At 42.3% G+C, this 26,645-nt stretch overlaps 1 protein-coding gene across 1 annotated transcript in view; it reads left to right on the plus strand.

Moving 5' to 3' along the window:
* Positions 1-3,035: 3,035 nt before the first annotated feature.
* Positions 3,036-26,645, plus strand: part of TOP1 (DNA topoisomerase I) — a 91,064-nt gene continuing 67,454 nt past the window's right edge. The window contains exons 1-2 of the mRNA XM_077873167.1: positions 3,036-3,272; positions 3,618-3,642. Coding sequence (XP_077729293.1) covers positions 3,240-3,272; positions 3,618-3,642 — 58 coding nt within the window. The 5' untranslated portion in view covers positions 3,036-3,239. The remainder of the gene's footprint in view (positions 3,273-3,617; positions 3,643-26,645) is intronic.

Raw genomic sequence — 26,645 nt, forward strand, 5'->3', positions numbered from 1 at the left:
TAGTTATATCCTTAAAATCATGGATTTGTTGTGGTGATTAAATATTTTTTCCTCATATACATGGAAATATATATGCAACGATCAAAGTAAAAGTGTTTGTTCATGTACTACCTATAGTCTTCTCAAGTACTAGGGGTAGATGGACCACATTTCTAGGACACTGGTTTGAGACAGAGTCAGAGTGGCCATGTGGGCTTGGGCAAGTCAACCAACCTCTGTGCACTGCCAGCCGCACATGCTGGCAGAGAAATTCAGCCTGTGATAAGATGCCTGCACACCTACAGGTTTGAGTAGGTTTTGAGACCACACTTGTTATGCCATTTTGGCCTGTGACCTGTTTTTATTCCTACTCAGATTCATCCTTGGTGGGACCTGGAAATTAAATGCAGATTCTCTCTGGGCTTTGGGGGCTGGCAGTAGAGTAGTGCTAGGAGTCCCTGTTATTCCTTTTTTTTTTTTTTTTTTTTTTAAAGATTTTATTTATTCATGATAGTCACAGAGAGAGAGAGAGAGGCAGAGACACAGGCAGAGGGAGAAGCAGGCTCCATGCACCGGGAGCCCGACGTGGGATTCGATCCCGGGTCTCCAGGATCGCGCCCTGGGCCAAAGGCAGGCGCCAAACCGCTGCGCCACCCAGGGATCCCAGTCCCTGTTATTCCTTAAGGCAGTCCTTGAATTCTCTTGGCCTAGCTGCAACAAACAGATAGGATCAAAATGCCTCACTTGGTAGCCTGGGACTGATTCTGAGATGGGAAATCTATCAAAAGACAACATTATTAGCAAGGTGAAACTGGTTCTGGCAGATTGCTTCAGAGAAAGAACATAGCTTTGGAGTCAGGGAGACCTGAGTTTAAATCCAGAATTCTGTACTTACTGGCTGTGTGTTCTCAAAGACACACATGGCCCTGTGTTTTTTTGATAGTCTAATAACATTACACTATTATCATCATTGTCCAGAGGAGGAACCGGGCTCAGAGAAGTTAAGCAACTTGCCTGAGATTACACAGCTAATAAATAGCTGAGCAGAATTCACACGTAGGTTATTTTGACTTCATATGTGCGCTAACCACTGTATTACCCTGCTTTCATTGATTGATTGATTGCATACCTCTTCTGTAACAATCTGTTGCTGGGTGCTGGAGGTGAAGCATCAACGGAGATAGGCCTTGGGTTCAACAGAGGAGACAGACATAAAATCACTGACTACTTCCCTTAGATCTGGGTGAGGAAAGAAGGAGTCAGAGAATGTGGGGGTGGGGGTCACTTTGAGAAAGCAATATTAAGATTGAACTTTGAAGGATTCATAAGGAGTAACGCCAAAATGTTTACAACTAGATATGACAAGAGACAGTTTCAATGGTCCATGGGTGGACACTTTCCATATTTATTTGTAAGTGATTTCACAGACATTGTTATTTTATAGATATTATTACTTAGGAGGAAGCTAAATAAAGTAGGGGATTCGTTAAAATATTAAGGGCAGCCCCGGTGGCCCAGCGGTTTAGCGCCGCCTTCAGCCCCGGGGTATGATCCTGGAGACCCGGGCTTGAGTCCCACGTGGGGCTCCCTGCATGGAGCCTGCTTCTCTCTCTGTGTCTCATGAATAAATAAATAAAATCTTAAAATAAAATATTAAGTAAAGTAGTGGAAGTGGTAATAGATATGACAAAATTCACAAAGATCACACTTGAATGATGCGGGTTATGTAGCAGGGCTCCCGTAGGTACTTTAAGAATTGTGCACTTTATACCGAGAGTGAAAGCAAGTATTGTGGGAAGGGGATGTTAGGTGGCGTGTTGAAAGGGCACTCCGGCTACTTCTGGCTAGCAGCTCGTGAGAGGGCCAGAATGGAAGCAGGGGCCGTTGTTAGCAGTGCATTGTGATAATCCACGCAAGAGATAACGCAGACTTCGACAGATGCGTGGGCAGAGGAGGTAGATGGGTTGAACAGACGCAATCAACTGGACTAATTTGAAAGGAAGGAGGAAGATGTCCAGGGTGGAGCTTTTCTAGCTGGGTGGAGGTGTTCTCTGAATCCACACGACAGCTCCAGCTCCGTGGAGGCTATTTTATCAAACTGTGTCAGGGTAAGTGACCTACAACCTCCTGCCTGACATCTACATTCGAAGAACTAAAATCTTAGAGATCAGAGCACACAACACAGTCGGCGCCCCATTAACGGCAGTTCTTTTGCCCTGTTTATCCCCAAGGTCCCATTTCCTTTGGCCCTTTGCCACCACCGTTTTTTTCAGCGTGATTCCTGGTTTACGGGAGATGCTCAATGTTACGTTCATCGAACGAACGAACGAATGAAATTAGGGCTTTTGTGACCGGGACTACACGTACCCGGCAGAAAACTGGAGCTAAACCAGACCTTTGGTTGGTTTAAAAAAAATTTTTTTTTTTTTTTTAAGAAGCGGAGTGAAAATAATCCAGCACGTTGGAAGGCCTAGACAAAGGCTAGGGCGGGAGCTCCTGCCTGCAAGGCGGCATCGGGGTCCGCTTCACGAGCGAAAAAGCGCCGGTGAAAGGTCCGGGGCCCCGAGCGCCCACGGCATTTGCAGCGGCGAGCGGGCGGCAGCAGGGCGGCTGCTCGGCCCGGGGCTCCCGCGGTCCCGCCGCGGTCCCGCCGCGGTCCCGCCGCGGCCTTTAAAGGCCCACCACGTGGCCCGCGCCGCCGGCCGGGGTCCGGGGGCGGCGTCCGGGCTGCGCCTGCGCACTGCCTCGCAGAGGCGTACGGGGTTCCGAGAAACCGCGCGGGGAGAGCCAGGCAAGATCGCCCCGGGGGGCGGCCGTGGGAGGAGTCGGCTGCTTATGCAAATCACGGCGGCGCGCAGGGGCTTGGGGGCGGGGCCTGCGATGCAAAGCCGGGTCCGCCTTGGGAAGCGCAGGAGGGCGGGGGGGGCGGGCCGCGCAGCCCTCGGCCTCTTTCCGCGAGTCTCTGACGTCGCCGACGTCTCGTTTAAAAGCGGCCGCGCAGGCGCAGTGAGGCGAAATGCGAACTTAGGCTGTTACACAACTGCTGGGGTCCGCTCTCGCCGCCCGCCCGGCAGTCAGTCCGCGTCGCCGCCGCCGTCGCCGCCTCAGCCGTTCGGGGAGCGTCGGGCCCGCAGCCGCCGCCGCTTCTCCGCGCCTCCGGGAGCCTCCGGAGGCCCCCGTCCGCCCGCACAGGCCGGCCCCGACCGTCTGCGTCTCCTCGGCGCCCCTCGCCGCCCGCCGCGCTCGCCGCTCCGGCCGACATGAGTGGGGACCATCTGCACAACGATTCCCAGGTACGGCTCGGCCGGGTCCTCCTGGCGCCCCGGCCCCGCCCCGCGACCCCCCGCGACCCCCGCGACCCCCGGCGCGGGCCCGGCCGCCTTGACAGGCCGGAGCCCCCGGCCAGGGGCGGGCGGCCGGCGGGGCTGGGCGCGCTAGGCCGCGGGCGGAAGCCGCCGAGTTAGGGACGGCGGGGGGCTGCCCCTTACGGCCGACCCCGGGGCCCCTCCCTCCTCCTCATCCTCATCCTCATCCTCATCCTCGGGCGCGGGCTGGGCTAGGCCCCCGGCCCCGCGCGCTCGCCGCCCGCGGGCCGGGGTGAGCCCGTTTGTTCATACTGCCTCCTTTTCTCCCTCCAGATTGAAGCGGATTTCCGACTGAATGGTGAGTGTGCCCCCCGCCCCGACCCCGGGGGCCCCGGCGCCGGCCGCCCAGCCCGCGCCGGGCCGGAGCCGGGCAGAGGACAGACATGGCGTCCCAGAGACTAAGTCCCGGCTCCTCGCTCACCGGCCCCATTGTTCCCATCGGGCCGCCTCTGGACCCCCTTTCCGGGGACCCCAGCCCCCCCAGACCGCGGCCTTCCCAAGAGGGGGCAACGGAGACCCGGGGTCGCCCGCCGCCGGCCTTCGGGCAGCCTTTGTCGGCCCGGATTCCTCCCGGGAAAGTCGCCTTGTCGACAGTCGGGACTTAGTCTCTGCGCCATTTTCTTTTTCTCCTCTCCTTTCTGTGCCTGTGTGTCTCTTTCTCTCCCTCCCTCGGCTCCTTCCTCGAGCTGCCCAGAAAGAGCTTTCTGCAGAGCAAAGCCGTGGAAATCACAGACCTCACCGGGGAGGGAAGGGTGGGAGACTGAATGGCTACTATTTTTTTTCCCCAAGGAGAACTTTATTTTGGGGGGTTATTGCCTTTCTGCTTCTCGTTTGTTTCCTTTTCTGTTTCCAGAATGAAAGATACCCTTCGGCAACTGTTGATTTGGGGGGCGGAGGGGGGCGGGCGGCGGCGGCGGCGGCGGTGGTGGTGGCGGCGGTGGTGGTAGGGGGGGAGGAGAAGGTGAAGGGTGGGGGTGTAAGAATTTTATGATGGGAATTACGGTTCTAAAACTAAAGCCACCCTTTGTGGAGTTTTTCATATTTTGAGGTTGTTTTTCCCCCAAGTTGTGTTCTTTGCAAAGGTAGTACTAGTACCTCCCTTCACAAAGTTTGCAAGTTCTCCGTGGGCCCCTCCAATGTAAACGTTGGACTCGGGCATATAGATTTAAAAAAAAAATTTTTTTAAAGTATTTCTGACTAGAACTTTTCGTGGTGGCTGAGGTTCCTAATGCAGTGTTTTGTTTCTCTTTTCTTGGTTTTTGTTGTTGGGTTTTTTGTTTTTTTTTTTTTGTTTGTTTTTATTTTATTTTATTTATTTATTTATTTTTAAGAACCTCAGTTTAGTGTACTTGTCAGGAGAAAAGGTTGTGGAGCATCTCATCTGGACCTGGTGTGTTGGCCTTTTTTTTCGGGCCATGGGAAAGAAAAAAAGATTTTATTTATTGAAACAAAGAGTAGTCCGCATCCACCCTTGTTTCCTGTTCTTTTTTCAGGAGCCGCTGTTTTTCAGGAACCAAGAGCTAGCTTGCTTTTCCTAGATCTTTATGCTTTTGACCCCTTTTCAGCCATATCAAGGCATTTATTCTTTGAGTATTTCCACTTCAGTTATTCAATGAAGATTCCCCCAATAAAAAGCTCACCCTGCGGGCTTTTCAACAATCTTATTGAAGGAGAAGGTACCCTCTGTTGTGTGCTGGGAATTCCCACTGATTCTGATGGTACATAATCCTGCTCAATTGAGTTCGGGTTCCGGGAACCTCTCCAATGGGAGAAGCTGATGAGTAGATTTTCTGATGTTGTAATCAGCAGTCCATCGTGTTAGCCTGCTCTATTGAGAGCAGCCTTATGTTCAGATTTGTAGTGGGGCATCTAGCAAGAGATGTGATTCTGCAAGGAAGGGTTGTAGGTTAAATTAAAGTAGCATTTCTTGAGCACCTAATATGTGCGAAACACTGTGTAATGCTAGATCTGAACCTTGGGTCACAATGCTTCTCTCGCCCTCAATCCCGTCTGCTGGGAGAGACATAATTAGTTAATTATAAGGTAGGTGCGGAGGTATATGTATACTCAAAATGCTTTGAGAAACTAGGAGAATTAATTTTGTCTGGGGGTGGGGAAATTTCTTAGAGGAGGTGACTTCTGAGCTGAGTGTTGTGCAAGACTAGGTGCTGAGTGTCAGGGGTTGGAGTATTTCTTAACTAGTGTTTAGCTAACCTATCAGGATTTTGAAGGGGCGAGGAGTCCTCTGCAGTTCAGAAAACCGCAGAGGTATAAATGTTTCCTTGGGATGTGGAAGCAAAGAAAGGATGTGGCAGATGAGGATGTAAGGAGTCCTTTTGACCTCTCTTGGAGGAAGGTAGGAGCTTAACACAGAAAAAAGTGTTCTTTTGACTTTAAGATTGGGCTGAGTAGGTTGTGTATTTAGCAATGAAGCAAAGTTTAGTCCTTTCTCCTCAGAAAGTTAATCTCCATGGATCTCACTTAAATTATGCAAAGGAACGATTGAATATGTGATGATTGTGGGCTGGGTAAATTATTGATCTTTAATGCCATTTTTATAGATACCAAAGGAAACTGAGTATATTGACTTTTAGAATGTGATCACTTGTGATTGCAGTAATTGTTCATATTTATTGAATGCTTACTGTCTACCTGGCATGACGGATCTCAGCTCTTTTCATGGATCATCTAATTTAATTCTTGGAAGAACCCTATGAGTTAAGGTACTATTATCTCCATTTTATAGATGAGGAAACTGAGGCTTAGGTATGTTTACTAGCTTGCCCACAGGCAGTGAGTCTAGCGTTCCGAAGCTTCCAAGCTTAAGTATGCTATATATATGATTGCAGTATGACAAAATTAAAAACTGCACATCTCTACTTTCTTACCGAGATGAAAAATGTGGGAGGGAAGGATTTGATAGTTTGTCATTTGCTTACTTTTTAACTAAACCTACTCCTTCTAGAGAAAAAGCACTTTAACTGCCTCCTCACCATCCTAAGTGTCTGACACTGCAGTAATTATCTTTGTAAATATTGTCTAGAAGAAAGATGTAGCGTTAGTAACTGTGTGCTTGTTGTATTAAGTAATAGCCTGGTAACTAGTGATTGATTTATTTAACTATGAAAGACAGGTTTTAAAAAACAAAAATCAGTGTTTAATTATACTTGGACATATTGTTATTGATCTTTGTATTAAGAAGAGTTTGCTTAAGCATGATCTTAAGTGGACTTAACCCGACTTACAGATTAACTGTACAAATTCATATATACAAACCTCCCTCATTCTACCTGCCTTCATTCCTTAAGATCTAAAAGATTTTTTGCCCTTTGAAGCTCTTTCTTTACAATAGTTAAAACTGTTGGTGTTCATTGGGAATTTAAAATGTTCTGGCCCATATGCAACTGCTGGGGAAATCTTATTTGTGAAGTGCATTTATACTTGAAATACTGGTGATGAGCTGGGAGTTTCAGGAGCAGAAACCATAACCTTTTACCTAATGTTTTACTTACCTTTTTCCTTTCTAAGTGTTGGTAGCACTAACTATAGTGGGGCTGAGTCATTTTTACAGTACTGTGCAGTCTGCCAAGCTATCTGTAGAGTTGATAATGGTAACGTCACTTTGGGGGTTAGTGATCTTCTGCTGTTTCAAGGACTTGGAGTTTTTGCCTATCTGCTTTGGATTTGTGGGGTTCCTCCCTCGCTGGGATGAGCAGAGTATAATGCTTGATCCTATCAGTGACTGATTAGTCTTAAGTAATGTTGTATGGGGTCATAGTTTGACATCTTGTCCTGTTGATTGGTTTAGCTTAATGGATACAGATTGTATGGGGGATTTATTTATTTAAAATTTTTTATTTATGTATTCATGAGAGACAGAGGCAGAGACACAGGCAGAGGGAGGAGGAGGCTCCATGCAGGGAGCCTGATGTGGGACTGGATCCCAGGACTCCAGGATCACGTCCTGGGCCGTAAGAAGGCAGGCAGGCAGGCGCTGAGCCACCCAGGGATCCCCTGTATGGGGGAATTAAATATAAATTGTTTCTGATGCTAACAGAGTTGTATTTCTATGCTTTAGTTGCAGGTTGAGGTGGGTGGTGCTAAGACTGATGGTATGGCTATCTGGAAGGCTATCTGGAAATACCCCTCACGTTTTAAAACTGGAAACTGATGGCACCTTCAAATGAAATCTGGTGCATATATCTGCTTAATCCAGAAACACTTAAGCATTGGACTCTGGTGTTTTCTTTCCTTCTCCTACAACCAAACTCCTTGGGGCACCTTTTCAGAATTAGTGACTACTGTGGAATCTTTATATTACACTAGACACAAAACAAAGTTGCTTTTTAGGCTACTAGCATATCAGAACTCCCAAACAAATTTTAGATTCTACTGTTTCTGATAAAACTAGAAAATCCAGGAGTTATTAAAGGAATCAGAAATACTAAATAGTTTGAAAGCTGAAAACTAGGTAATATTGACCATCTCTAGCTCATAATTTTCTTTGGTAAGTAGATAAAATGGAAAACAAACCCAGAGTCAGTCCCCAAATCTCACTTTAGCCAATAGTAGCAAAAAAAAAAAAAAAAAGAATTGTTTTGCTTTTTTCCTTTAACATCAGCATAAAAATGAGGAATTGTGAGAGCTTAAAAGAGTGATTCATTAATTTGTTCTGGGTCTTAGTGAATTTGTATCAATTTATACAATATACAGAGCCAAGAATTCTTAACATGTGTTAAATCTTATATTCCAAAATTAGGTCATTGGGGTTTCTGCCTGTTTTCAGTATGGGAGGGAGTGAAAAAACTGAACCTTTTAAATCTGTAGATATGTTTGGGAAAGCTTTGTGTGATATCTTAATTATAGTAACAGTTATATTCTGCTGCTAACAGTATGAGAAATGATTCTATTGTACTTTATGGATAGATTTCATTTTAGAGGTTTTTGGATTATAATGAAATTGTGCATGTTATTTCATATTAGTTGGGTATGAATGCATATGTATGTTACAGATATTTAACAGTATTTGCCATAGTTTAAGTGCGAAATAAAACTAATTTTCTTCAAACCCAAAGTCCTTTCCCCAGAGGTGTATTTTTGTGAGGGATTTCATACTTCTCATATGAAACTCTGTTGAACTCCAGTGAAGTTCTAGCTTTCTTTGGAAAAAATGGATTCAAATGTGATTGTTTATTTTTAAATGAGGCTGTGGAAATGCTTTAAATGAATATTTGATGTGGGACCTGGAGGGTTAAAAAAAAATAAAAAGGCCCTCTTGAAAGAATAGTAAAATAACAGTCAGTTCATTGCATTTGTCTGTGGGAGAGTGACTTGAGTGACTTTTCTGTGTCCTATGGTTTAGATAATCTCCTTAATTATTTTGAACCATTAACTTTGCATAATGGCTTTTGGGCAAACTGTTGAGAATTTGGCTTCTAAAAATAAGATGGGAATGGGAGAAGTTCCTGACTGGCCCTTAAAAGGTGAATGAGGTATTGTGTTTAAAGAAGATTGTGTTTAGAGTAGTAATCCTTGGAACAAGTCTTTTCTCTGTATTTCCATGACTTGTAAATGAAGTTTGAGATGCAGCTTTCCATCCCTATGGCTGCAGTCCAGTCGCTGATGTGGGAAATCTACCAGCCCCTGCCCTTGCCCCACAACCTGCCTATCTAGGTGTGTGTTGTATGCTCTGTGTTGATAGCACCAGTGCCTGGGTACTGTAGAGGGGGATAAAGATGGGAAGGAGGTGGGTATCATGGTAGTGTAAACTTTATTATTAAGTGGGAAAAAGTTTATAGAATATGCTAGATATTATTGGTATTTTCAGTAGGGCTATAGGAATTGACAGTATGCTGAAATAAGAACAAATAGATTTGTTTATTTATTTATTTATTTATTTATTTATTTATTTATTTATTTATGATAGTCACAGAGAGAGAGAGAGAGAGAGGCAGAGACCTAGGCAGAGGGAGAAGCAGGCTCCGTGCACCGGGAGCCCGATGTGGGATTCGATCCTGGGTCTCCAGGGTCGCACCCTGGGCCAAAGGCAGGCGCCAAACCGCTGCGCCACCCAGGGACCCCTAGATATTGTTTAACATGATTTTTATTCTGTATATTCAGAAAAGACTTAAGCATTTTTCATATTAGAAGAGAAAGGGCAGCCCTGGTGGCTCAGCGGTTTAGCGCCGCCTTCAGCCCAGAGCCTGATCATGGAGCCTGCTTCTCCCTCTGCCTATGTCTCTGCCTCTCTCTCTCTCTCTCTCTCTCTCATGAATAAATAAATAATCTTTGGGGGAAAAAAAAGAGAAGTGATCTTGCTAATTATCTCAAGTATATCTTAGGGTATATAATTTGTAATATAATCAAGCTAGAACCAACCGTATTGTCTTTATCTGTCATCTCTAGATTTTAGTAGAAACTAAGGGAGAGAGGCAACTTTTTTTAAATTTCTCTTTTGGACGATACTCATTTTCAGTTTGTTGGCTTAAGTTTTTATATCCGCTCAGTTATCTCCCTGCCACCTTTACCTTTGTGTACTGCTCTTGAGAATTTTTCTGAGATTTATAGTAGATATTTTTGTTTATATCTCCCTCTTGCCCTCTCCATTAGATTTAGGGTAGAGGTAATCTCTACCGGGCTGTAATTCCTCTCTAAGCCTTTGAAGTTAATTTTGTTTTTGTGGATTTAAGGAACCCAAAACTCCTTCATTAGCATTCCTGTGATACACCTAGATAGGCTCCAACAAAAGGTGTTAAAGCAATCAGCATTATTGGGGACTTTAATTTTCTTGTCTTTGTTGTTGATGTTGAGAACAAGTTTCATAGATCACTGGATATTTTGACTTTTTTTTATATTTTAAGAACAAAAGTCTGCCAACTTTTGCTTTCAGTATTCTTTGTATTTTTCTTAGCACAGCCTAGCAAAAATAGAAGTCTGGGATCTTTCTTGGAGGAGATATTCTTGGCTATTTGGAGTTTACATGCCCCCTAAAAAAGTTTTAGGTTGAAGGTTTGTCCTTCACTAGAGTACACTAGAAATGCACCCTTTTGCCTCTTCTTAAAACCCCAGATTTTAATCTTGTTGCTATATATGAATGCCCAGATTTATAAAGGTTTCTGAGCAGAATACTGGTTGGGCAGAACCTAGCAGGTTTCCGAATCAGTGGATTAGGGGATCTCATTTGCTAAGACTCCTTTCTTTACCAAACCAACTCTGGTAAAGTAGCCTCTTCATTTGTAGTCCATTATCTGAGCTCTTACTAGGCAGTAGAAGGGGAAGTGGGAGGAAAGGAACAAATGTTGTGGGCTTAGTAAACATCACATTTTTATATTCATGAAATCTGAATTTAATGGAATAGTACAGATGCGTAGGTTTATAAGGGAGAACCTGAGACCAAGAACCTGAAAACTTGGCCTTTTACATCTTCTCAACTCTCCTGTTTAGTAGCTTACTGCCTGGTCTAGATTCCAGAAATCCCAGACTGTAATTGGTAAGTTTCTAATACAGATGTTACAGCCTGCCCCCCCCTTTTTTTTTCTTTTAAGATTTAAAAAAAAAATTTATTCATGAGAGACACAGAGGGACAGGCTCCCTGTGGGGAGCCTGATGCACACAGCCTGCCTATAATTATGTGTTGGTAGAGATAGCTTAGACCTCTTAAACATCTGGAGGAACCAGGTTGATCCTAAAGGATATACGTGAAAGGGAGGCTGTGGGGATATAACATTCTTGAACATCTGTGGTAAAGTAGAAAATTGGAGTAGAAAAATCTAAGTAAGTCCCTATTCTTAGTATGAAACTTAACCCTGGCTGCGAAACCTTGTTTTGTCATCTATAGATGGAGATGATATTTCTATGCTTTACAAGCTATTGAGGATTAAATAAATATACAGAGTCCCTCTTTGCCTACATTTTAAAGTTTAAACTTTGATCAGGGGCAGCCCGGGTGGCTCAGCGGTTTAGCGCCAACCTTCGGCCCAGGGAGTGATCCTGGAGACCCGGGATCGAGTCTCACATCAGGCTCCCTGCGTGGAGCCTGCTTCTCCCTCTGCCTGTGTCTCTGCTTCTCCCTCTCTGTGTGACTATCATGAATAAATAAAATCTTTAAAAAAAAAAAACTTTGGTTAGACAGCTTAAGATGTTATTTATTTATTTATTCATGAGAGACACACAGAGAGGGAGAAGCAGAGACACAGGCAGAGGGAGAAGCAGGCTCCACGCAGGGAGCCTGATGTGAGACTCGATCCCGGGTCTCCAGGATCACTCCCTGGGCCGAAGGTTGGCGCTAAACCGCTGAGCCACCCAGCTGTCCAGACATCTTCTATTCTAAAATAGATCCTTATTTTAAATATTAGGTTTCAGGTACTGATGTTGGTGATTCCTTCCTTTGCTGGTATTCCCTGATAACCTTTTAAATCTTCTGACATTTACACAATGAACGGTAGCATATAACCAGAGTTGGTTAAGTCTTTACCTCACTGAATTTCACAGCCTATACTGATCTCTTCTTTCTATTAAGAAACCACTGGAAAATGAAAGGTAGTGTATCTGTATCTAGGTTTGGGCTAAGTAAGAGCCAAATGTGTATCTGGTTCCTGCTTTTCCAAGAATAAGGGAAGATTGTCATTTCTGAAAACTTTTTCAGGGGAAGGTGGGCTTAGAAATGAAGAAAATATATTGCTGTGACTAATTTCTCAGCCCTTTAATAGAACTATGGGTTTTCTATTAAAGATACCCAGAACTTAAATGTCAGTTATATCTCAATTTTTAGAAAAGGTACCCAGAGCTTTGTCTTTATTAGATGCATTTAGTAAGTGAAATGCCAAGGTCATTATTGGTGTGTGTGTGTGTGTGTGTGTGTGTGTGTGTTTTAAACAACAAAACTCAGTATGTCTTGTGTCAGCATTTTTTTTTTTTTTAAGATTTTATTTATTCATGAGAGAGAGAGCGAGAGAGAGGCAGAGACACAGGCAGAGGGAGAAGCAGGCTCCATGCAGGGAGCCTGATGTGGGACTCGATCCCGAGACTCCAGGATCACGCCCTGGGCCAAAGGCAGGCGCCAAACTGCTGAACCACCCAGGGATCCCTCCAAAACATTTTTAAACTGAGAAGACGCAAAGCATCAGAGAGTTAACTTTACTTTTTCATTTATTCATATATTGCTTAAAGGGACCAGCTCAACTTCCTGTGAACTAGGAATTCTTGGCAACAAGAATGCCTTAAATAATAAAGCTTAGGATTGAGAATTTAAGTAGGAAACTCCATATTAAAAGATATGCATGAGTATAGGCATTTGGGAGATTTCAGGAAAAAATTTAGTAAGCAGAAATTTCAATAATGGCTCATAAGTCTAGCTAAGGCTGATTATTTTTTTTTTTAATTTTTTTTTTAAATTTATTTATGATAGTCACACAGAGAGAGAGAGAGAGAGAGAGAGGCAGAGACATAGGCAGAGGGAGAAGCAGGCTCCATGCACCGGGAGCCCGATGTGGGATTCGATCCCGGGTCTCCAGGATCGCGCCCTGGGCCAAAGGCAGGCGCTAAACCGCTGCGCCACCCAGGGATCCCTAAGGCTGATTATTGAATTGCCTTGAATTTGTTATTTGGAAAGTGCAACTCAAACCAAAATCAGTTGCGGATATGTTTACTAATACCATTAGGTTAAGCCCGGTGGATCTTAGTAGATATACCACTGATCAAAAGGATTATCACAGAAGCATCACAACAGGAGCAAACTTCAAACATCTCTTCATTTAAAGGTGGGCTAGAGAAAATAATTTTATAGGAGAGGAATTACAAAATTGGGTCTAATTTTAAAGAGTCTTCAAAGATAAAGTTTTCAAAAGATAAATGTTTCAGGAACATATGGTTTGTAAAGTATATGAAAAAAAATCCTGTGGGAAAGTGAATATTTATGAATACTGTGTGGCTAATTGCCCTCAGAGAGAATGTCCAAAGTTGGACTTAAAATCTTGAAAGCTTAGAAAAATAAATAAAAATCTTCAAAGCTTGCATCTCTTTCTCTTACCTTTTTTCTCTGATTCAGAATGTGAATAGTTGTGTGTGTGTGTGTCCTGGCCAAATCAACCATGATAGAGTAGAAAGGACAGATTGAGTCAAGGGGATTTGAATTTGAGTTCTTATGCTTCTGCTCAATAGCAAGGTCTTTGAACAAGTTAATCTCTAAGCCTTAGTTCTTTACCTGTAAACTAGACCTAATACTTTACTCACAAGATTGAGGATTAAAGAGCATGTGAGCATCACTCTAGGAAAGGTGAAGCTTTTACAGAATTTTTAGTTCCTTGCCAATTCTTTAAAAAAAAAAAAAAAGAAAGAAACACAAAAAACCTTTTTCTGAGATTGCTTTTTTAGTGTTTTGTATAAAGGAAACATCGTTAAGGGCAGCCTGGGTGGCTCAGCAGTTTAGCGCTGCCTTCGGCCCAGGGCGTTATCCTGAAGACCTGGGATCGAGTGCCACGTTGGGCTCCCTGCATGGAGCCTGCTTCTCCCTCTGCCTGTGTCTCTGCCTCTCTCTCTCTGTTTCTCATGAATAAATAAATAAAATCTTTTTTTTTTTTTTAAAGAAACATCTTTAAGTTTTAAATTTGGGTATTGTGAGATTTTACCCAAGGGGGAAGGTCACTAGGGAGCCTTGAATGTGATACTGTTGCTGTGGGTCCAGATAGGCGAGACCCAGGATGGGTAAGACTTTGTGACTGTACAAAACCACTCTGTTTCTCATAGTTAAATTATAGTTTAAGAATCTTTGGCAGGCAGTAACTTTTCCCCCTTTGCATTTGGGATGGTGCAATATTTATAGATCCACTCAGGAAACTAAAAGTTTCATGTTTAATTGCAAATGGAAAATTTAAGCTGTCATATTCATTCAAACATTGAGAAAGTAAATACCAGTAACGACTAGACACAGATGAACAAGACAAATCCATATGGTTCTCAGAACGAACATTTTGAAGTTAGTACTTGTAGGTCTGTACACTCACTTCCTCTGTTGAGATTCCATATTTTTCATTGGGCTTCAGTACAGAGGCTCCTGACATACCAGGTTGAATGGGGATGGAAGGTACTTTTTGGCAGTTAATACCTTACTGTCAGTGAAAGAGTGATGTTGCCATTTATTTCTGATCTGAAAGGGTTTTTTTTTCCTCCTTGCAAAAATTGGAAACCTAGGACCTTATTACAACTCCAAAGATGTCCAAACTCTAACTGTTCTAGAAAAAAGTTTTTTTTTTTTAGGATACCTGTAAGCTTATTAAATCATTTCACATGGAATAGAAAAAGTTTCAAGTTCTGTATATTTCTGATGATCTTTCTGTATCAGACAACAATATTGTATGAGTTTTAGAAAAGTAATTTTCAGGTTTCCCTGAATAGGTAGATTTGTCAGTGACTAGCAATGTTCACAATCTGTGTGAGAGATCATGTGACAATAGCCAGTTCGAGTGTTTGCTTGAAATAGTTTAAGTCCTTGAGCTGAATTGCCTGAAATAAGGAGTGTAAGATCACCATCTTCATAAATTTGAAGAACTAAAATCTTAGAGATTAGATTCAGTACTTACAGTCCTGGGAAACTAATTTTGTGAAGCAGTTTAACTATATTACTCTTATTACTGCTTCCAATCCATGAAGTGTCTTGGTATGAAAACTGCTAAAGTTAGAGGAAGGCTCAGAGTAGGTAGTGATATTCCAGTGATTTGAATATGGAAGAGTAATTGAAACAAAATGTTAGAATGAACATACCTTACTCTTTATTAAAGATTCATTCATTCATTCATTCATTCATTCATGAGAGACACAGAGAGAGAGAGAGGCAGAGATACAGGCAGAGGGAGAAGCAGGCTCCTTGCAGGGAGCCGATATGGGACTTGATCCTGGGTCTCCAGGATCGCACCCTTGGCCTCAGGCAGGCACCAAACTGCTGAGCCACCTAAGCGTCCCAGAACATGGTTTATTCTTATAATCAGTGGTTTTTCACAAGAATAAATGCAGTGTCTCTAGTTCTTGCTATTTAAAATCAGAAAGGAAGAAACAAGAGTCTCTCAGGGAATTGATCATCCCTCAGGATCTATTTCTTAATTTTTCATGGTTTCAGTTAACCAGGAAACAAGCAATGAGGAGGAACATAAGTTGTCTAGTCTTTGTAACTATTGGCTTGTTATAGTTCCAAGCAGAAAGCTCACCAAGGCCAGACCCCCCAGCTCTGAGAGGTCTCCCAGTTAGTGCCCTCTGTGCATGCATGTTCAGCTGGTGGTTGTTTGACAATAATTACTACTTTTTTCCCCTTAAAAATCAAATCACTTCCTTTCTTCCTTAAATGCAGTGTGATATAAAAATAGGCACTTCAGCAGAACTTTATAGTCCTTTACAGGTGTTGAACACCTTCCTAATCTCAGAGTGTCAGGAAAATTGTCTTTTAGCAGGAGTATGCTTGTTTTTGCTCAGTAGAAAAACGGATTCTCGGGCACTCAAAAGCCAAAAATTTTCCTTTTAAAGTCCTGAAAAAGCTATAGAAATTCTTTAGGATTGGAACTAATCTGTGGAATTTAGGTAGCATACAGTGTTTGTATTGAGCTCAAGTTTTTAGGGCAATAAAGTTACAGTACATTATGATTCAATTGGGTCCATAAATGACTGAAAACAACCGAAGTGTTGTTATAAGACTACCAGAATCCATACTGATGGCACATATGCAAATATGCATACCCGTAGGTGCTAAAAAATTATTTTGTTAAGTGCACTTACTGAACTTGATTTAAAAAAGAAGGTCCAGGGGTGCATGGTTGGCTCAATTGGTTAAGCATCTGCTTTTAGCTCAGGTCTTGATCCCAGGGTCCTGGGATTGAGCCCCAGATTGGGCTCCCTGCTCAGTGGGAAGCCTGCTTCTCCTGCCTCTGACCCTCGCTCTACTCCTGCTCTCTCTCAAATAAAATCTTTTTTTTTAAAGGTCCTTCTGCAGTAACTCTATTTCCAAGAAGTAAAGTTTGGTGTGTCTCTTCTTCTCCCACAAGTCTGTAGTCATGTTTTTTCTTTTTGTATTGCTTTTTACCCTGGAATACTGCTTAGTCTTTAGAATTTGGTACAGTTTGGGTAACTATACTCAGTACTTCTCCATTTAACTATCTATTTAGGAAAATACTAAGTATTGTAAACTCCTTGGGAGTTAGCAACATCTCAGAGCCTATTTCAGTACTGAAGGCATAGTTATGGATATCCCCCTTCCATTTTCACGTAGTCTGTCTGCAATCACCACTTAATCACAAGTCAGAAGCAACCTCTTTTCTCTGGCTTTGAGTTTCTCTTGTCCTCTTCTTCTAATTTTTCATTCTGGACTGGAGAAATTTAAATGTTTTGCTTACTAGGAAGTGTGCAAGAGCAATATCTCATCCTGTATGGATACTACAGATGCATTCAACAAATGTTTAAATTGTGAAATGGGAACCCCTCTCTCTTCTAGCTCATTAGCTGGTTGAAAATCAAGTGAGAAAAAATGAGAGCTTTATACTAAGTTTTCCTTTTCTTTTTTTTAAGATTTTATTTTTAAGCAATTGCCATATCCAACATGGGAGCTTAAGAATCACCTGGGAGTACTAGGTAAAAATACATATTCCTAGGCCTACACCTTAAGTTGATTCTGTAGTGGCAAAGGCCGAGAAATCTGCACTTTTTTTTTTTTTTTTTAATTTTTTTTTTAAAGAGAGGGGCACCTGGGTGGCTCAATTGGTTAAGTGTCTGCTCAGGTCATGATCCTGGGGTCCTGAGATTGAACCTTGTATTGGGCTCTCGCTCAGTGGAGAGCCTGCTTCTCCCTCTCCCTTCCGCTCTGCCTACTTGGGTGTGCTCTCTCTCTCTCTCTTTCTGTCAAATAAGTAAATTCAAAAAAAAAAAAAAAAAGCATGTGTGGAGGCAGAGGAGGGGAAAAGGGCAGAAGGGGAGAGAAAGAATTTTAAGCAGGCTCCTTGCCCAGCTCAGCCAGAAGGGCTTGATCTGATACCATGACCCATGCTGAAATCAAGAGTGGGACATTAAACCAACTGAGCCACCCAGGTGCTCCAGAAATCTGCATTTTAAATATATATTTAACAATCCTGGATGATCTGATTAATATAGCTAACCACAGATCAGCTTTGGAGAAACTGATCTATCTGGACTTTACTATTTTACTTGATAAGATGTGTGTTTTGCTTTGTGTAAGGTACTCCATTGGTTAAGCTATTAAGTTTATGGTTTTTGTTGTTGTTTTGTTTTTTTTTTTAAGGACCAAAACGGTATTTTTCAGTATATGTTAAAAGAAGCTTGGGCAGCCCAGGTGGCTCAGCGGTTTAGCGCTGCCTTCAGCCCAGGGCGTGATCCTGGAGGCCCAGGGTCAAGTCCCACGTCGGGCTCCCTGCATGGAGCCGGTTTCTCCCTCTGCCTGTGTCTCTGCCTCTCTCTCTCTCTCTCTCTCTCTGTTTCTCTCATGAGTAAATAAATAAAATCTTTAAAAAATAAATAAATAGGGATCCCTGGGTGGCGCAGCGGTTTGGCACCTGCCTTTGGCCCAGGGCGCGATCCTGGAGATCCAGGATTGAATCCCACATCGGGCTCCCGGTGCATGGAGCCTGCTTCTCCCTCTGCCTATGTCTCTGCCTCTCTCTCTCTGTGTGACTATCATAAATAAATAAAAAAATTAAAATAATAAATAAATAAATAATTAAATAAATGAAGCATGATGTTTATCCTCAATATCTACCTTTCAATGAGCATTTACCTAAATAGTAGAGATAGTTAACCGCCTTTGCAACTATTTTACCATGTATCTCATCAGATTTCTTTTTTTTTTTTTTTTTTTATTTATGATAATCACAGAGAGAGAGAGAGGCAGAGACACAGGCAGAGGGAGAAGCAGGCTCCATGCACCGGGAGCCCGACATGGGATTCGATCCCGGGTCTCCAGGATCGCGCCCTGGGCCAAAGGCAGGCGCCAAACCGCTGCGCCACCCAGGGATCCCTCTCATCAGATTTCTAATCCTTTCTCCTTCTTCCATGTTTAACAAGCCATTATTTGATCCTGATGTCATCTTTTGGGATTGGATAACTAAGCAGAGCACAAAGAGCAAGTGGTTGTTTTCATTCTGATATCCCTAGAATGGTTAAGGCAGAGTATTAGAAGGTAAGTGGAGGTATTGGCACAGTTTAGTGGTATGCTAAAGATCTTCTCTATGAAGGTCCCTACCTTGAGATTAAATTAGGGGTCTTTAGCTACTGATGGCACTGATTGACATGGGAGGATTTGAATGGAGCAGTGTTTTTTTTTGTTTGTTTTGTTTTTTGATTTTTAAGATTTTATTTATTTATTCATGAGAGACACAGAGAGAGAGTGCCAGAGACATAGACAGAGGGAGAAGTAGGCTCCATGCCGGGAGCCCGACGCGGGACTCGATCCCGGGATCACGTCTTGGGCCAAAGGCAGGCGCTAAACCGCTGAGCCACCTAGAGATCCCCTAGAACTAGTTCTGTAGTAATTCAGCCTCTTAAGCAATATTCCTTGTTTTTGTTTTGTTTTACAGGGTCCATGACTAGGCCTCAGTACTTGTTCAGTGAACTTATATACTTCCTTATAGTTTTGAAGTTGGAGTAATTCATAATTGGAGCATAAAAAGGAACCTGTAAAAAAAAAAAGGAACCTGTTAAATGATCAGCACCAAAAAGGCTTCTGAAGAACATATACATGTTCGGGCTTACTCTTTCTCCTGCTAGTTGCCCAGAGAATGGCCCATGCATTTCAAGCACTGTCAGTAGTGATAACTCTAGATGAAGAGGGCCCCTTAGTTGAATTAGTAATAGGATGCATGAAACAGTGCATCAACACGTTTGACTCCTATATGGCCAGACAAGGTGTAGACTTTGGGGACATTTGAGGCTCATGCTTTGTTGAAAACAAGGACAGCTTAGGCTGAGCTGTGGGTTTCTATGTAGCATAGACAAGAGATTTGTAGTCACTTTCACTATTTCCCAGGGATTAAGGGCTCACTTAATAGAAGCAAAGGAGGACAAGCTGGCAGGAATGGGCCTGTCCTAATTGAGCTGGCCTGAGAAGGTACATTTTCAGGTTAGACCAGTCCTTTTTCCCTTTTAAGTTCTGCCTCCTGGGAAAGAAGCGTTTTCAGTGCAGGGATGTCCTTGTGAACATGAGTCACTGCAGAAGAGTATATGAAATATAAATGCCCATTTTAAGGTCTTGTAACTGACTAATTACTACAAGAGGCAGGAGTAAAACATTCTAACTTTGTCTTCTATTTAGGAACAAAGGTGAGTTGGTTAAATGGGATTTGTTTGCCGTACTCATGATGCTTACGGTAATTGCTCTATCTAGGTTTGACTTATACCTCAGTGGACTAATATCTTGGCTGCAGTGTTCTCTGGGAAGTACTCCTTGAGGCTCTGATTCTCTAGGGACTGCAGAAGTGGTCTGCTTTTAAGATGGCCATTTTAGCCCGGAACTAAAGGCCTTTGGCTGGCCTTAAGAAACTACACAATATAGTGCCTTGCCATGTAGGGAAAAGGCCCCGACTGGCCTCCAGCAGGGAATTGGTGGTGAGGTGGAGAATCAGGACAAGAGGAGTCTTAATCTTGGCTTTGCCAGTTGTGGCCAGAGTGAATCATACAACATGATGCCTTATGCTCTCCCTACCAGTAAAAGGAAGATGTTGACCTGGTTCCAAACTTTTCAATCAGCACTGTCTTGGTAGAACTTTCTATCATGATGGAAATGTTCTGTATCTGTGTTGTCCAGTGTGGTAGCTGCTAGCCAAATGAGGCTATTGAGCTCTTGAAATGTGGCTAGTGTGACCAAATAACTTAGTTTTTATTTTACTTAAAGTAGCTACGTGTAGCTACGTGTAGCTACTGACTACCGTAATTGGACAATACAGCTCTAGGTAAAATTTAGGGAATCCCTGGGTCTCAGCGGTTTAGCGCAGCCTTCAGCCCAGGGCGTGGTCCTGGAGACCCGGGATCCAGTTCTGCATCGGGCTCCCTGTAGGGAGTCTGCTTCTCCCTCTGCCTGTGTCTCCTCTGCCTCTCTCTCTCTCTCTCTCTCTCTCTCTCTCTCTCTCTGTCTCTCATGAATAAACACAATCTTAAAAAAAAAAAAAAAAAGTAGATAAGAGCGAAGAGATTTAGGTTTAGACACTAAACCGGTAGGGGCACTTGGAACTTAAAAATCCAGAAGAGGTGTGTGAATTTAGTGAGTTTGAGTAACAGTCGTCTTCTGTGTATCCACGTTGCCTTATCCTGGATGACTGCTGGGAGGACTTACAACTGGAACATACAGTTGTGATTTTAAGAGCAGATGGAAGTTTAGACAGTTTCTCCATTTTACGTGACCCTTTAGTGATGCACAAAGGTGAACATTTAAGGTCCTTTGGATTGAATACTCATTTTATCTCAGCAGCCTAGGAGAAAAATCATATCTATTTTGTAATTGACAAAACAAATTTACTTACATTTATGTACATACCTTTATGGATCATTATCCTTTAAAATGGTTTGGATTCATCTTCATTTGAAGTTGCAAGTTTTTAGTGTATTGCTATAACGAGAGGTTAATTCATATTCATCAAATTACAGTCAATAATAAGTCTGATTATATGTGGTAGAAATGTCTGATTATAAGTGGTAGAAAATCTAAAATTGTATTAGGCAGGCGTGCCTGGCTGGCTCATTGGGTAGAGCCTGTGACTTGATAATGGTGTTGTAAGTTTGAGCCCCGTGTTGAGGGTAGAGTTTACTCAAAACAAAAAGAAAAAAAAATTATATAGGCACACAAACAGCACCCAAGAGGTTAACTCATCCAAATGTTGCTTACAGTAAAAGCAGATCAGAACTGAGTTTCTACAACTTATCTGGGGTCATCCTCTCATTTGCCTGCTCATGGTGAATGTAGACTGCATCTCACTTGTAAGTACTCTGGTCCACAATTAGCCAGATAGTATTAGTCTGGTGGCCTAAAATGGGACTGTAGCCTTGGCTGCTATGAGGACAACTGTCACAGTGGATATGTGAAGTCTCAGAGAACAACTTGGGTGAATTGCTTAAAGACCAGGAACAGATCCATTTTCCTCCAGCTTTAAATTATGGTCATTTATTTTAGGAGTAGGAAGAGGAAATGGACTAAGGATGAAAAAATAGCAGATAATATGAACATTTACTATTTCCAGTTTACTTTTGAAGAAACTGAGACTCCAGGCTTTGTAGTTGGTATGAAAACCACAGAGCTGGGAGACTAATCTAATCTAGGCCTATCATGCCATATCCTGAGTTCTTAAAGGTAACCTAAAACAAGGTAAAGGGAAACCTGGATGACTCAATGGTATCCTAGGAATTCTGGGCTATAGAAGAGCTACCCCTATAGTATCAGACTAAGGGCTCTCAGAGCACTCACCTTCGTTTACAGTGGATCTTTACCAGACTAGTATTATTGATTAGTAGGCTCTGCTGAAACTTAAAGTAATGTGTAATCCTTTCCCTATTAAGGAAAGTCTGCCTGTCTGTGTAAAAAAAGACCCCAGAGTAATTATTTATTTTTATTTTTTTAAAGATTATTGATTTCACAGAGAGAGAGAGAGAGAGAAAGATTGCGTATGCAGGAGTGTGGTGGAGGGAGGAGCAGAGCAAGAGAGAGCAGCAGACTCCCTCCTGAGCCAGGTGCCCCATGGCAACTCAACCCCAGGACGCTAGGATCATGACCTGAGCCTGAAGGCTGACGATTAACCTACTGAGCCACCCCAGTGCATCAGGAGTAATTTATTTTTCAGCAATTCAGCTTGTACTTGGAGCCAGTTATTCTAGAAATCAGTAAAACCTCTTTTTATCTGAGTACTCAAGAAAAAGGATCTTCTGGTTAACTAAGGATTAACTAGACCCTCCCACCTCCTTATTTTAAAAGGGTCTCTGAAGTCTGCTTATTTACAAAGGAAATTTCATCAGAGTTGGTTAGCGGTATGTGAACAAATAAGATGTTGTTCCCACCTCAAGGGGATAAATAACAAATTTAGCTTGCTGCTTAAGAAGCAGAATTAGCAGTGGGCTCAGCATTGGCCTCCACTTCAGAGTTCTCATTCATGTGATTTACTTTATCTAGTTAAGCAGAGCAGAAGTAGATTTTAACTACTTTTAAATTATGTTGATTAATGACCATTCATGGCTTCTTTGAAGGAAGGGGAATGGTGGGAGCTGTGAATATCATTCAGGAGAAAAGCTTAGGAATTAGGAGTCATAGGTAAAGGTAAAGCAGGGAGGGTATTCTTCACTTACACACTACACTGACCTTGAGAAAGCTACCTATCTTCACAGAGTATATTGGGGATAGTTTCAAAAAGAATGTTACTAAATACAGCAGAAACTACTGTTACATGTCAGTTAAAGGTTATTTTTTGACACAGGAAAATTATATGAAATTCAAATTTCAGTATCCATAACTAAAATTTTATTGCAGTTTGGCTATGCTCATTCCTTTACATATAATCTGTGGCTGCTTTTGTGCTACAGTGGCAGTTGAGTACCTGCTGCTACCATTCAAATTATGAATGGGCTGTAAAAACTAAACTGCCTACTACCTATCCCTTTACAGAAAAATGTTGCTGACCCTTGGATTGGTGAGTAGTGCCAGTTGCTTACCTGACTGAGTGGTATTTGTATGTATCACAGGAAGCTCACAAGACTCTTTATATTACTTGAGAGCCTCTAGCTCCCAAAGGAATCTGTATAAGCCAAGTGTCAAAAGTTTACTGTGAGCTTGCAGTTTCATTGAGTCTTAATCTATTTTTTTCTTACTCATTTTCCCAACAGAATCCTACTGGCCAGACTCAAATTACCTGTCTCTAAGTATGGCTCTACCCACTGATGTCAAACAACAAAGAAAATTTATATTCTAAAGAACTTGACTACCCTGCTCCTTATCTAAGCTGTGTTACTCCTCATGTAGCTCGTTATTCTTTCTCTCAAATAGGGGCTGAAACAACCCCTTTCTCAAATAGAGGATGAAAACAATCTCTTGACTTCCTCAATTGTAGAGACTCAACATTCTCAGCTATTAAAAAAAAAAAAAAGTCCACAGGGACTGACTCAGCACCAAGTGCCTGCCTTTTAAAGGAACAGAGACCCAGTTGAAATAGAAACTGGAAATAAAATCAGTAGCCTGTCCATTTTTGGAGGTGGCTGGTATTTGGTATTAATTTTTTTTAGAGATTTTATTTATTTATTCATGAGAGACCCCGACCCCGAGAGAGGGGCAGAGATATAGGCAGAGGAGAAACAGGCTCCCTGTGGGGAGCCGGTTGTGAGACTCGATCCCAGGACCTTAGGATCACAACCTGAGCCAAAAGCAGACGTTCAACCATTGAACTGCCCAGGTGCCCCTATTTGGTTATTATTGCTTAAAGGACCAAGAAACAACAAGACAGAGTTTTTCAAAAGACGATTCTGGACAGTGTAGTTTATGGTCGCCTGGAAAGTTTGTGTTAAAATACAGATATCTGGGGATGATCTAAGTCCCAGGTGTCAGGAAAGCTTGAGAACCACTGGTCTCAGGAATTTAATTTTTTTCTTTTTACTTTAACCATTTTAACTTTGACCTAGAACAATTTTTTTTTTCTAAAGATTTTATTTATTTGAGAAGGGGTGGTGCAGAGGGAGAGAATTCTCAAGCAGATCCTCAATGAGCCCAGAACCCATTATGGGCAAAGATTGATTTTATTTTTGTTTGTTTAATTTATGGAGCGGGAGCAGGGGGAGGAGCAAAGGGGGAATGAAAGGGAATGAAAATCTGAAGCTGACTCCACACTGAGGGTGGAGCCTGATGCAGGGCTCCATCCTACCATCTGAAGATCATGACTTGAGCTGAAATGAAGAGCCAGATGCTTAACTGAGCCACTCAGGCACCCCTGAGTAAAACAATTTATAAAGGTGAATTCTTTTGACTAGAAGTGTACGTGTCCATAGAGATCATTTTATGGATTGGAAAACAGACCAGAGCAGAGAAATAAATTAACTAAGGACCCCATCAGATCATTGCATAAAAGACTCAGAGTTGCTCCAAGGAATTGACTTTTAAAATATGTCGTTTAGTTCTGGCATAATAATATAACAGTGAGCAGCCTGTGCTGAACCCTAATAGTGTGTACAAACTATAGCTCAGATGACCTTATATTTAATAAACTAACATTTTTTTAAGACAATTTGGTGGTCTCATCCCTGAAATCTGAGTTCTTTAAAAAATTTTAATGTGATTAGTCCCTGGGAATGAGAACCAGAGGAAGAGAGGAAGATGAACTTGAATTTAAGAGCATAATGGAGTAGGATGGGAGAGAAGATTGTAAAATAAGTTAAAATAGGGTGCGTAGACAGGAAGAGGCTGAAAAGACAGATTAAGGTAATTGTAGTGTTGTAAAAGCATAAAAGGAGTCCAAGAAATTTAAATGCGGAAGTAGACTGGAAGAGAAAACATCCTCTGACCATTAACCCTTTTTTTTGTGTGTGTGGGCTTGAGACCTAAAGTAAACTGGTTGGCTGCTTCATTTATGTCTTTTCATCACAAGCTCCTTAAAGACCACTATCCCAGAATTGCCGATGCTTAAGAACCATGGTAGGTTCTCTTAAAGGTTTTAATGCCAGTTTGTAGCATTTCTTTTTTTTTTTTAAGATTGATTGATTGGAGAGAGAGAGAGAGAGAGAGAGGCAGAGACACAGAGACACAGGCAGAGGAAGAAGGAGGCTCCATGCAGGGAGCCCGACGTGGGACTCGATCCCGGGACTCCAAAGGCAGGCGCCAAACTGCTGAGCCACCCAGGGATCCCCTAGTTTGTAGCATTTTTTCTGAACACGTAGACACTTGGACAATGTGACAGGTTTAAAGATTTGAAGTTGTGTTGTAGAGCTGATAAAAAAATTGAAAATGCTGGGCTTCTATTTTTGAGCAACTTTGGGTTTTTTTTTAATGTAGTGTACCTACAAGTTTCTTTTTTTTTTCTTTTTCATTTTTTTACATTTTTACTTATTTATGATAGTCACACAGGGAGAGAGAGAGAGAGAGAGAGAGAGAGAGAGAGAGAGACAGGCAGAGGGAGAAGCAGGCTCCATGCACCGGGAGCCCGACGTGGGATTTGATCCCAGGTCTCCAGGATCGCGCCCTGGGCCAAAGGCAGGCGCCAAACCGCTGCGCCACCCAGGGATCCCTACCTACAAGTTTCTGATGATGAAGTCTTTATGAAGTTTTGAATATTGAGGAGAAAGACTCAAGCAATTTGCAAAATAATTGTCAAGTTTCATTCGATTAAGTTTGACCCTTTCTTTTCACTTGGCCTCCATAACTTCTTATGAAGGTCTTCTCTGGAACTTCACAGAGCCAAGTACAGGGTAACCTGGGCTGTGAGGGAGACCCTTTTACCTCCTCTCTTTCCACAGTGACTCATTTAACAGCTGTTGCTGTTGGGAAGGGTTAAAGTGTTTATTATACTCTTCATGGAACTTTATGAGGGCAGAGACTTGGTATTGTTTGCTGTTGTATTCCCATACCTAGAACAATGCCTGGCACAGAGTTGATAATAAATAGTCAAATGAATGAAAATTGTAAGCCCCAACTTCCTTAAGGAGGGAAGAAGAAATACACTTCCAGCTGTCATCTTCTCAGCTGGAATTGGGTTTTATCAGCTTGAGAGTACTAGGTCTAGGTCCCTAAGGGGGGGAGCCCTATTATTTTCGATATTAAATGAGTCTGTTGGTGACAAGAGGTCTTGTTTATATACGGTACACATTTGGAGAGAACAAATGATAATTTTGTCTTTAAAAATCGGAAATGTAAAAAAAATAAAAAATAAAAAAAATAAAAATCGGAAATGTTACTAGTCCCTTCCCTCATTCTTGATTTTCTTTAGAACTGAATCCTCCCAACCCAACATTTTTCTTTTAAATTCCAGAGCTCTTTGAGCTTTTAGCCAGAACACCATCTGTCCTGCTTACTTTGAAAGGCTCTTAACTATGACCTGGAATTTTGGAAATGTGCTCATTGAGAATTGCTGTAAAATAGTGATAAGGACTCTTCTGTGGGCTACAGATTGAAATCGGCCACCATTAGTGTGGATCATGGTTTCCTAGATTGAAACCGATGACCATTGGTAAAGTCTGAATTTAGACAGCTGTGGTGGGAGAGAGGGAAGGGTAGAATTCCTGTACCCTTCAATCAATTTCCCTTCCAGTATTGGGCTTGCAGGCTTCTAACTGCTTTTAGTTGGCATTGAGTTCCTGGGG

This window comes from Canis aureus, chromosome 26, assembly GCF_053574225.1.
Source record: "Canis aureus isolate CA01 chromosome 26, VMU_Caureus_v.1.0, whole genome shotgun sequence".
NCBI lineage: Eukaryota > Metazoa > Chordata > Mammalia > Carnivora > Canidae > Canis > Canis aureus.